Raw genomic sequence first — 12,047 nt, forward strand, 5'->3', positions numbered from 1 at the left:
CACCTGCCATCTGCCACCTCATCTGCCATCTGCCAGGTCATATGACGGCCAGCCACCTTTTGTAGATGCTTGGTGTTTCCCATGCGTACGTTCTGCTGTCCAATTCTAGTATGTCTAGGTGTAGACTGCGGTATGAGGAGGGGGGAGGGGCAGGTAGGCACGTACTCCATACTCTCCGTACCGCAGAAAGCATTGGAAGCCAACAGTACGTAGTTACGTACCGAGGTACGCTTTTGCTAGGTACCTTCCTGAGTACGGATACAGCCAGGATGCTTTTAGCAGTAAGGAAAGTTCCCAGGAAGGCACGAGATGCATACCCCTGCAAAGCGAGCTCTGAACCTCACCCTCACCTTTTACCTCACCCCCCGGTCCCCGACGTAAGCAGCCCTGTGGCAGACAGGAAAGAAGCACATGGAAGATTCTCACCTGCCGCCTATCTTTTTTGGGGGGATATTTCCAGTCTCCAAACTTTTGTATCAGGGGTGTCGGTACGTACCGATTTCTACACCGTGTCCCCGGGACCGCAGTCCTCATTCACACCCACCTTCACAGGGCGCGTCCTCTTCCCATCTTTTCACGGCCGCAGTCACCTATCAACTCACATACCTCGAAGACGAGGGACGACGACGACACAACTGACGACTACTTACGTCTGTACCTCGGAGGATACGTACCTTTTACTCTCCTCTTCCTTCTGAGTAGTCCTTACTCCTCATAGGCTCACTCACACCTGTCCTTCCCTCTATCTGTACGGATACTTGGGTATTTGCAAAAGAAAAGGGGAGTAGAAAAGTAGTTACGGGGACGGGGAAATCCAGAGTAAGGTACGGAGTAGACTGAGAGGGCAAAAAAAGTGCTCCCCCCTCCCCTCCTGTCTCTTCTCTTGATCGGCTCCTCCTCTCTTCTGGGTGTGTGGTTTTCCATGACCATCTTGTGCCAAATCACCAATCACTGCTCGCACTCCCCCCGGACTCGGTCGTCTGCCCAGTCACATTTCGGACCAGTCTCGTCGTCAATCTTCCATTTCCTAGCCTAAAATTATTGCTGCCCTGACTGCTCAGTCTGAGGTGCCTGCCTCCCTGATACTTCCGCACTCCGTAGATACTTACCTTACTACCTGGACAAGGTACAGAGTAAAGGTAGCCAGCCCCTCTGGACCTCTGCTCTGGCATCTGGGTTGTGTTGTAGTATACGGATACTCCGTAAGCATTGCCAATTGGGCAGGGCAGAAGAGCAACAACCTTGGAAAAGGCAACCACGACTTGAGCCTGGAAGTGTCAATCCGTACTTCGTACCGGGTCTTCACCCTTCCACCTCATCCATCACCTTCACCCCTTCACTTCACAACTTCACCCCCTTCACCCTTCATCCTTCCACTCTCTCCAACGCATCCTTGCCCACCGCACTCACAGGCCCGTCGACGCGTCTCCACCCTGCTGCAAATCAGCCCTCGCGCTGACCCGTCACTCAGGCGTTCCATTATTTCCTCTCCTCCAAGCTTACCCCATTCTTCCTATCCCTCTTCCGTCGCAAGTATTAAATTCGTCTTCCTCCCGGGAACGGCGCTAAGATCGAACTCCCCTCGTCATAAACCTTCATTGGGTTTACCCCCTTACCCCCTTCCCTTAGCTTCGCCTTCCCCCTTCACATTTCCCACACACTGGTGCTTCACCGAGCTGAGCGAGAAAGAGAAAGAGAGAAAGAAAGGACCCAGCCGCGCCAGAAGATCTGAGAGACTGAGGGAGAGAGAGAGACTCGACAACAAAAAAAAAATTACCCCATCTTCATCTCGCTCTTTCTTTCATCTCACCACACAACACACACTACCTACCTACACGCTCCGCCCGCGCTACTTCTCTTTCCTCTAGCACCACGGGAAAACCGCACTACGCAAGACGCACGCACATACGCACGCACGCTCTTTGCTTCAAGCATTCGGCAGCGGCAGCACGAGCACGTACCTCACACACGTCGACGTCGTCAAGTCGAGTAAAGTCGGAAAGACCAGAGGAAGGAGAATCCACCCTCCGCCACCACTCGTGCCCACCAGCCCACTCACCCACCCACCTTGCCTTCCAGTACGGATACTGGGCTTTCTTTCGTACCAAGGCCAAGGTCAACCACGCCCCCTACCGCACGAGCATCGAAGCATCAGCACCCACCACCACCCAGCTAGCTACCTACCGTACATCCAGTCTACGGAGTATTCGCACACCTCTCACCCGACACTACCTCAACCCCAGCCTGTCGAAAGCTGTGCTGGCTGTACCTACCTACCAGTCTACCAGATTCTCTCGCTGTTGCTGCGTGTGAGTGCTGCACCAACCAACGCATCACCCAACTCATCACCACCACCCTCCGCATACTGCAGCACGGCGCTCAGTCGCTTCTTCTGCGTTGCAGCACCTGCATCCCACAGTCTCCTGCATCCCGCAAGCCAGATCAGACAAGAGTCAGTTGCTTTCTCGGGACTCCCATCTGCCACCTCGTCAAGTCAGGTCCCGACCTCTACACCAGGCCAAATCCAGATACACGCCAACCCCGATCAAAGAAGAGGCACACCCTACGCTATACGCAAAGAGGAACCCTTCGACATCCCATCCTCCTCATCAACCCCACCCAACCTTTGGCCTTCTCCCTCTCCTCGGTGTACGGAATACCTACCCTCTCATACGCCTACGGCACTGTTCGCCGCCTTTGGTCCAGGTTCCATACACACACCCAGCTCGTGGGCCTGCCCACCCCTGTCCTATCTCCGATCCAGACGCTAAGGACTCGCTCGGCCTGAACTCAAGCGGAGAGCCCAGCCCAGCCATTACCTACTTAGCGCACTATTTTAGTGTCGCTCTCCCCAGGCAATACCGTCAACCTCTTCTCAGCCAAAGCGAGTAAGAGCCAGAGGGGAAAAAAAAAAAAAAAAAAAGAGGCGTCCTTTCCGTGATCTGGCAAAGACAACGCTATCCTTGCCACTTTGAGAGATCCTCGCTCAGGGCCGTGGCTAGCGACTTTGTTGTCATCACATCCCCATTTAACCATAAACCCGAGCCCTTGGGTGGCCCGCGCTATCTTGGCCGCCATCTTTATACACCATCGTCGCGCCGCCTCAAGTCCCATTTCACTCCCGGCATCAGTCGTCTACTACTATTACTTCTTCCATTATCCTTCTTTTCATTCTTCAAGTGCAAGCCCAACCCGCTACCGCTACTTGAAAGACCGCTTCTTGAGCCATCCCATCGACCGCTCTTGCATCCGGAAGAAAAGAAAAGGAACCGCCTACCACGAACCTGCGAACCACCTACCCGTTGGCTTGAGAACTAAGGACTCTCCGGCCATTCTTTGCGACTCAAGACGTTTATCTGAACTGTAGCATGTTCTTGGTCCCAACGCAACACCAGTTCGTTGACAACCACGCATCACTGCTCTCTTCAGGCTCGCCACAGCTTGGAGGTTCCCGCCCAGAAGCCGCTGCCATCAGCTCGCTCCTGACCTCGCTCAGCACCTCTATGGAACGCAGTGCTACCGAGTACTCGCAGTCAGGTTTGCCTTCGCCTTACCCAAGCAACTGCGGCGACACCCGTTCTGAAGGTTCATCTGCAGATCACGCATCTGCTGCGCAATACGCGACCCAACAAGAGGTTCGCCCAAGCAACTACTCTACCTCAGCGACGCCCACCTCCGAGTACAGCGTCTACCCGCCTTCTGCGCGGTCAGGATCCTTCCCTGAACACATTCAGCGATCATACCATCCTGCTAGCAACCACAACGGTGGCAGCGGAGGCATGGCGCAACAAGCAAGCAGTCCGTCTTTGCCCCAGCAAGATGGTCGTAACCATCAGGTCTCTCTGGCCAAGTCTGACCACGATGTACCCATAGATCCGTCGATAGCGGCGCCGAGTCCTACCTACGCGTACGGACAGCACTCTCCCTACGGTCCCCCTCCGGGAGACATGTCGCACTCCTACCAGCATCCCGCCTACCAACCCCGTCCCGATTGGACCGGCTACGGCCAACACAGCGCCGGTCCCCTGACTCCCGCAAGTCACGTTTTCCCGCCGACACCGAGCTCTGCCCCTCCCCAGGGACGACCCAGCCAGGTAAGTGAAGCTAGCAGACGATGATTTTCCAAGTGTGCCAGCGCGTCAGGGAAGGTTTGCGCTGCCCAAGGGACTCTTTTTACGGCAACTCATCCGAGCAGTGCTCTGCGCTGCAGAATATGTGAGGCGACTGTCCAAAGAGGAGGGGGCTCTAGAACTAACTTGGCAGCACGGCCGTTGACGCACAATCGGAGGCTGGCACGCGCATATTTTCGTCCATTGAAGGCAATAGTGTGTACTGACGTAACAGTTTGGCAACCAGGTTTACTCTTTCGTTCCGATTCCCGGTGCCCAGCAGCACAAGCGGCCCCGTCGACGATATGAGGAGATCGAGCGCATGTACAAGTGTGGTTGGAACGGCTGCGAGAAGGCCTACGGCACATTGAACCATCTGAACGCACACGTCACAATGCAGTCTCATGGACAAAAGAGAACACCCGAAGGTACGTGGTTGCAGCACAATTGCAATTCTGATTTGTCGCTGGGTGCGGATTTCATCGAAAATCAGGGTCGCGTTTGCGTTGCCAAGCGGTACGCGGGACTAGCGTCCTACATCCCGTGATTTAGCGAGCCGTGATTTTTAGCTTGTTTGACCCAGCACCATGCACATGGCTTAGTCTCCGCGACAAACTTGCAACAGTCGCGCCAAGGCAATTTTGTCGCATGGAAGCTAATATTTTGAGCAACAGAGTTCAAGGAAATCCGCAAGGAATGGAAGCAACGCAAGAAGGAGGAGGAAGCGGCTCGCAAGGCCGAGGACGAACGTCAGCGTCAAGCTGCGGCCGCTGCACAGGCCGCGGCCCAGAACGGTTCAGGTGATCCTCAATCTGCACCCGACGGTTCATCGTCGGCATCTGCGTACGCGACTGGCCGCCAGGTTCAGTTGCCGCCCATCGGATATCAGCCTTCGCAGTACCCTGCGCCCCCATCCGCTGGAGGTGTTGCGCAGCAGCCCCTTCCTGAGTACAACGGCTCCCACATGTACTCGGCCAACTACCAACCTCAGTCTCCTTACGGCCAGCCGAACCAGAGCATGTACAACTCACGTGAGTATCATATTCCCTGGACAAATGACCTCGGCGAACTAACTGTATAGGCAGATAACGGAGCCCAGGCTTCAAGCCACTGAAGACGGCTGATCCGCCATCGAAAAGGACCCAACCGTAATGATGAAAGGGGGGATGAACTTGTACATTATCGGGTTCCCTTTCGCACGACGACAGCCGCACATCAGTCAATGTCCATACTACGAACTTTCAACTTCGTTTCCTTCGGCTACTAGACGCGCGGCAAAATTCTGGTTTACGAAGCGATATCCGCCTATTGATGGCTTTGGGATTTTCACGTTTCGATCGAGTACACGCACAGCATGGTTTCGATGCGTTACCTTGACCATTTTCACTGGCGCCTCAGGCACACCCGTCTGAGGCTTGATCATTCACATCGCGATCCGATGCTGATGTTTCTTCCTCGGTTTTCTTTTCTCCACATAAGATGATGCATTGGGCAACGGCTTTTCCTTGGACCGGTGTAGTTTCTGCATTTACGAGGACGGTTGAGGGGGGTCATGATTTGACGAAATGGGTGGAGGTTCGCTTTGGTTGGCCATTTTATGGCCTCATTTTGGAGAGGGTTTCTCGACATGGGCGGCGAGCCGGCTTCGATTTGGACGACGTCACGAGCTCGACATTGATTGCAGAGCGTTCTGGTCCCCAGCCAACGAGGATGGGAGCTCAAGATGCTCTGTGATGCTATGGAAACAAGTGATGATTGGGAAAATGAGGACCGGCATGCATGCCTGGGTGCCAAGCGCGATCGAGGCTATGACACCATCCTTTGCAGACGATACCTTTTTCCTTTTCAGACTTGGGTCCCTCGAGGGAGCTACTCTTCTCGGACGGCGATAAGGATTTTCGGAAAACGTGGACTTTTTCTCGGTAGAGGGCGAAAGCACAGGATTGGCAAGGACTGACCTTTGGAGTGGCCGAGATACCTATACATACACGGACGTTCAGGGCGTCGACAGAATGCGTTTGATAGTTGATTTGCTTTTCACGTCGTTGCGGAAAAGGAAATGTAAAAGATTCTCGAGAAAATACACCTCTTTCACAGCATTTTACTTGGCAATGGTGATTCACGGTGAATGCAGCAGACAAGCTTTGGGTGATGATGGTAATGATGAATCAACCAAAAACCTACCATGATTAAACCAAGTAGTCAAAAATGGAAGAACACCGTGTGGAGTGAGGCTGAAAAGCTGAAAAAGCCAAACTGATTTGTTGCAGAACTGGCATTTCTGAACAAGGGTATATCGATGTTGGAAAATGTCTGATGACGCAGATGGGCAAGTGTGTGAGAGAGTAATGGTTGGTAACACCATTCCTTTGCAAGCTTAGACTATGTTTTTGAACCCTCTTTTTTTCTTCTGGTTCTTTAACAGCGAGCGAGCGGCACTGCACCAGCGTGCTTCTCACATGCATTGGGGAACAAAGGATTTGTAAAAGAAGAAAAAAAAGACAAGGGTACAGTTTAGGGATCTTTTGTGTTGTTGGCTCCCTTTGTGTTGGTAAGGTTGGTTGGTGTTTGATTTCTCGCCAACGGTGTTGAGCTAGCGTAGGCGGAGATGGAGGGGAGGGGAGAGGGCCAAGGTGCGGGGGAGGGAGGAGGAGGGGGCAGAGGGAGCTAAGCTAGGTTTTGCTTAGTAGGTTGAAAAATTTGTTTTTTCCTTCGGAGAGAAAGGATCTATGTGTAACTGACGCTACGGGAGTCGCCAGCAGCGGTCTGTCGGTCGGGTTCGCTCGCGTGCGTTCCCATGTCACAGGTGTAGTGTGTGTGTGTGTGTGTGGTGGAAGAAGTGTGTGGGAGGGGTTGTTGGACATGGGGGATGGATGAGTGGCGCTGCTTATTTTTTCTTTCTGTGATACGTTGGATGTAGATGAGGGGAGGGGGTTTGTTTGTAGCAGTTTGCGGATAGTTGCATATCAGGTAAGAAAAGGACGTTGACGAATGACAATGGTATTGTTATCTCATTGGTATTTGGAATTGAGGACCTGGTTAAGTGAAGCTTCTCGGGATGGCATCTTGGTTTTCCCTCATTGTCCTCAAGGGTTTCTGTCTGGGTTTCAAGGTGCCTCGTAGCAAGAGGGAGAAAACGCAGAAACAGAGGAAAGGAGGAAAGGAGAAGAAGGAAAAGGCCGAGGACGGGCTTTTGAGTTGCGGGACCGGAGATATATGTGCTTTCGGGAGGTTTGTTGGCCAATACACTTCCAAGGTTCCCGGTCTTATTTGAAGGGTATGTCCGGAGGAGGAGGGGAAAAAAGGTAAGCAGGTACGGATAAGTAAGGTAAGGTAAGGGTAGAGTTTGAATAAGTGACGGGAGATTGACAGGGGCCGCTGCTTCTTCTTTTTTCGGAAAAAAGCTTGTTCAAACTTTTTGGCACTTTTGCCCCTTTCCTTCCCTTCCTGCTTCTATCGATGTTTCCTTTCGAGTTTCTGTGCATATGCAGGATTGGGGGGCTGAGTGAGAACAGACTTGCTGGTGACGACGAGGCGTTGTTGCCCCCTCCTTTCAAGAGGTTTGGAGAAGTGGGATGCCGTAGGATGCGTCGTGAATGCTCAGAGAAAAGAGTCGGTGAGCACTGCTTGTCGTATTTAACACGATTCGCAGTATGACACGGGAACGTCTTTCCGGCGGACGCCGGTTGGGCTTGGATGCGACGACGACGACGAGGTGGGAAGGGAACACAACCTTATGGGAGGATTGATGCAGTTGGTGTTACTTGTGCAAGGGGTGTATAAGAGAACAGAGCACAGCACCTCAGTGTCTGTGTACGGACATTTTTTTTGGCGGCGAAATGAGTATTGTGCCAATTATTGAAGTCACCTCACTCAAGGTTATAGGTTACACGTAACACACACTCGCAAGTATACGCGAGTTACCGAGCAAATCCGAGTACCAGTTCTTTCGAGACCTTAAAAACGCGTGGAGGGGGCAAACCCAGCCCGCCGGGTTGTTGTATAAAGATTAAATATACGCACCTTTGTAGTTTTAAACAGGACGGCACAGCGGAACCCCTCTTTTCCTTTTTTTTGGTGGCCGTTGTTGGCGGTTGTATTGGGGACTGCGCCAAATCCGCGAAGTCCCTGCATATGGGCGCTTTTGATTGAGTTTGCTATTTTCCCGCCCTTTGGTGCCGATGCGGTTGTGGAGTTTTTATGGTTTGGAAAGTGAGAAACCCGAGTGAATGGAACGGCGGGGTGTGACGGCAGGGCACAGGGTTAAAGACTTGGTGTGGAAAAAAGAAGAAGAAAAAAAAGAGTAAGGTAGGTAGGTACCTGCAGGAGAAGAAAATGCTTCTTCTTTTTTTCTTTCCGCATTTAATCCTTGGTGTCGATGATACTAGCGTTCCTGTTTAGTTTATTGCGTTTAAACTACTCTCCGTAGGCCTGCTTTTCTCTTAATGTACGTACACGTGTCAAGCACACATTCTTCTTTTGGTTGGGGGATTTTTTTGGCCCCCAATTGTAACGTGAAGGGACCGTGGGATGCATGGCATGGGAAAGTCGGGGGTGCCGGGAGTGGATTCTCTTACGGATATCGTGGACGGGTTGGGTGGTGGTGGGGATTTTTTTTCTCTGGTGGTTTGTTTTTTGGGATGCGGGTTTCCCGAGTTCCGGAGGAAATTGTGGGGATAGGGATTACTGATGTCGCTTCGGGGCGGGGCGGGGGGGAGAAGAAGAGAGAAGACGTTGGTTGCTTTACGGAACCCGAACGGCGGGTGGTGCTCCACTGTGTGGACGGTGGGCATTTTTGGGTGTGTTTGTTGGTTTTTACCTTGGACGTATCCGTACCGGTCGGTGTTCGTCCTCCGTACCTTAGCCCGATTCTTGGGACGGTTGACGGGATGGCAGGCTTGTTTTGACATCCATGAGCTAAGATAAGGTAAAGAACGGGTAGGACAAGCCCATTTTCGCTCAAGTTGCGACCGAGGCGTTTTCCCCGTTGGCTTGGTTCCGTCCCCCATGACACGGATGTTGGTTGGGGGCCTTCAGTGCAGGGGACTTGGAAAGGATCATGGTCAATGACATGTACGAATTGGTGGTCGCCTGGAACGATCGATGGGTGCAAATATCGCGATGCTGTCCTGGGGCTCGCTAATCGCTATCGTGATCGCCAGTTGCTTATGTCCACTGAAGATTCGAGAGGACAACATCCCTTAAGACTCCCGTCCGTAAGGTAGGTAGGTACCTTACACTCGGACGAGTACTGAGGTGCTCCAACAGTTGAGACCTACGGACCTTGGAATTACAGTGCTGATCCATCAGGCTTGCCGCCCTACCGGTACCTACGGCATTGCCGTCCCGCGTCTCCCACCTTCCACCACCACGACAATCAGGTGAGATGGGTAATCTTAGAAGAGGTTACGCATGACGTAGTATGCAGTCCTCAAACCTGGAACGTGTACCGCGGGCAAACGGCAACAGCATACGAGCAGCTAAGGTATCGCTCTCGCCCCCTCTTTCCTTTTGTTTTCGCCGGGCTGCCGCATTGTCTCGAACGGAAACGAAGCTAGGTGAGGGGATGGGCCAGGCCCGTTTGTGGTTGTTGGAAAATGTTGCTGTCGTCCTACTGTTGTCTGAGGGAAGGAATCCCCCGGGTGAGATGGAGGGGGAAGGAAGGGGGAAGGAAGGGGGAAGGGACGTCAAGATGGATAAGCATGGGAAGGAAGGAGGTAGGCCGCGCCAGACAATAATAAATCTTGGTTGCTGCCTCTACAGGGTCGCATTCCTCGATCTTTCTCTCTCTCTCTCTCTCCTTCCACTGCTCTTGAGGTCTTTTTTTTTTTGGTTCCTTCCAAGTCTTGCAATTCGGTCGCGTCAGGGCTTGCTTTGCTGCCCCGCGTACCCTCTGTCGCGTCTTTTGGCCGGCACAACCTCACCCTTCCTTACCTTACCTCCTTGACTGCTACCTACGACCTGCTCGACTTTTCTCACCTGCACCTTGTTTTTCCATCTTCTTCGGCGTCTACCTACGGATACCTTCTTTCCGACCGAAAGTTTATTTCCAGAGGCTGGATTTGTCCAACGGCAATATCAGGCAGCCCCGAGCTGCTTTATCGTCACTCGTTGTTCCCTCGTCTTTTGTTCTCGCCAACTCTTCTTCCCCGCGCCAATCCGTCGCTAGTACAACCCAAAAAAAAAACAACCTCGCAACGCAATTCTTTCGACGACGCCTTGCTCTTCCTCGAGAATCGTCAGCAACACGCCGCCTTCGTAATCGTTATCCAGCTATACCAATCGCTCGATACCCATCAGAATTAGGTCGTATCCTCTCCGCGCCTCGCTTTATCCGACGATTCTCAACTTCGGACGGTAGTGGGGACCATTCCCACCATCTCCAAAAAAAAAATTATGACCGCCGGCGCCTCCATCGACGCCCCTCTCCGGCCCGCCCTCTTCAAAAATTCGGGCCTGCCAAAGTCCGACTCTTCCGTCTCCACCAGAGCTCCATCCTGCAAATCCATCCGCGTCACCGGCGCTCATCCTCTCGGCTCTCTGCACGTACACCAGCCCGTCGACTCCTCCCTGTCGCAACAAGTCGCCATGGACCCCAACACCGTCCCCGACGACGATGAGCCCCCGCCTCTGGCCCCCATCGAGACTCTCGACGTCGCCGCCAGCACCACCCAGCAGGTCTCGCCTCAGCATGAGCATCGCCTTGGCGGAGGAGATATGGTCCTCGTCATGGACTTGCCTGCTCACTTCACCGTAGGCTACGATTCTGTCTCCTTCACGGCCCGCGAATTTGTCGGCGTCAGAGACATTCCTCTCGGTTCGCACTTCTTCTGGGTCTCGGAGACGGAGGCCAGCACCACGCGCTCCGGTTTCTGGATCATCAGCACGGCCGCCGAGAAGATCCACGTCATGCAGTGGGACAAGTTCAACGAGGTCATCGGCGAGCCCGCCAGCCAGGTCGAAGCCCGTTTCCAAAAGGATAACATCCAGGACATTTACCCCAAGATGGCACCCTACCAGTTCCGCGCTCTCAATGCTACTGTCAAATCGGCTACGTCCGGTTCTTCTAGCCCCGAACCCGAGTTCGCAAGAAACACCAACATCTGGCAGCAGCTCACCAATGCCATCACCGCGCCTCTCTTGAGCAGAATTACCACCCGCCAGGCCAGTGACTGGGTTGTGCATACCTCGGACCGCGTGAGGGGTGCGCTTATGCTTCCCGCCGAGCTCGAGCTCGAAAAGAGAATGCCCAGTGTTGTCGCGAGCACAGAGTTGAACTTTACCTTTAGCCAGGGCGCAAAAACATACGATGCAGAAAGTGTTGGCGCTCAGCGTACTGAGCAGGCAGTTGATGCGACTGCTCACTTGCTTTCCATCGGTGCCAGCGACGATGACGTTGTCGGCGAGCTTCAATTCGCCTTCATCGTCGGTATGCATCTTGGCAACGAGGCGTGTATCCAGCAGTGGTGGCACATGCTGGTCTCCATCATCTTGAAGAGCTACACACTGCCCCTCCAGCGCCCGGAGCTGGCCCGCTCGCTCCTGCAGACTATCACGGCTCAGCTTGTCTACAACGAACGCTACCTCGATGGCTCTGTTCTCGACTACGGTCCTTCGTATGCCCGTGACATTCGCATGGCCCTGATCGTCTACAAGCGGCGACTCAACGAAGTACTCCTCGGCCTCAACTCGCTTGCCACTCCTGAACAGGCTGCCGTCGGTCAGGCCTTCTCTGAGCTCGAGACGTGGGTTTGGAAGTTTGGTTGGGATATCAGAAGCGACTACCTCAGAAAGGGGAAGACTATGCTGGAGGACGGCGAGGAGGTGGAGCTTGAAATGGACGACTTTGAGGCTGAAGATGAGCGTGGCGAGTTTGCTGCCGTGGTTGTTGAACTGGACGAGAGCGGAAAGCAGAAAGATCTTGTCTCGTGGGATTAG

At 53.4% G+C, this 12,047-nt stretch overlaps 3 protein-coding genes across 3 annotated transcripts; all 3 read left to right on the forward strand.

The window, feature by feature from the left end:
• Positions 1–3,368: 3,368 nt before the first annotated feature.
• Positions 3,369–5,223, forward strand: BDP81DRAFT_324104 (uncharacterized protein; the record flags this gene model as incomplete). Its single annotated transcript, XM_060584852.1, has 4 exons — positions 3,369–4,094; positions 4,357–4,537; positions 4,784–5,140; positions 5,195–5,223. The coding sequence occupies 4 exons, from the start codon at positions 3,369–3,371 to the stop codon at positions 5,221–5,223; spliced, it is 1,293 nt and encodes a 430-aa protein (XP_060443336.1).
• Positions 5,224–9,488: 4,265 nt separating this feature from the next.
• Positions 9,489–10,281, forward strand: BDP81DRAFT_52198 (uncharacterized protein). The gene has a single exon (XM_060595940.1). It carries the CDS (start codon positions 9,532–9,534, stop codon positions 10,054–10,056), a length of 525 nt encoding a protein of 174 aa, XP_060443337.1. The 5' UTR covers positions 9,489–9,531; the 3' UTR covers positions 10,057–10,281.
• Positions 10,282–10,505: 224 nt separating this feature from the next.
• Positions 10,506–12,047, forward strand: BDP81DRAFT_324311 (AAR2 protein; the record flags this gene model as incomplete). The annotated part of the gene is made up of 1 exon (XM_060584878.1): positions 10,506–12,047. One exon carries the CDS (start codon positions 10,506–10,508, stop codon positions 12,045–12,047), a length of 1,542 nt encoding a protein of 513 aa, XP_060443338.1.

The sequence above is a fragment of the Colletotrichum phormii genome (assembly GCF_030913505.1).
Source record: "Colletotrichum phormii strain CBS 102054 chromosome Unknown BDP81scaffold_14, whole genome shotgun sequence".
NCBI lineage: Eukaryota > Fungi > Ascomycota > Sordariomycetes > Glomerellales > Glomerellaceae > Colletotrichum > Colletotrichum phormii.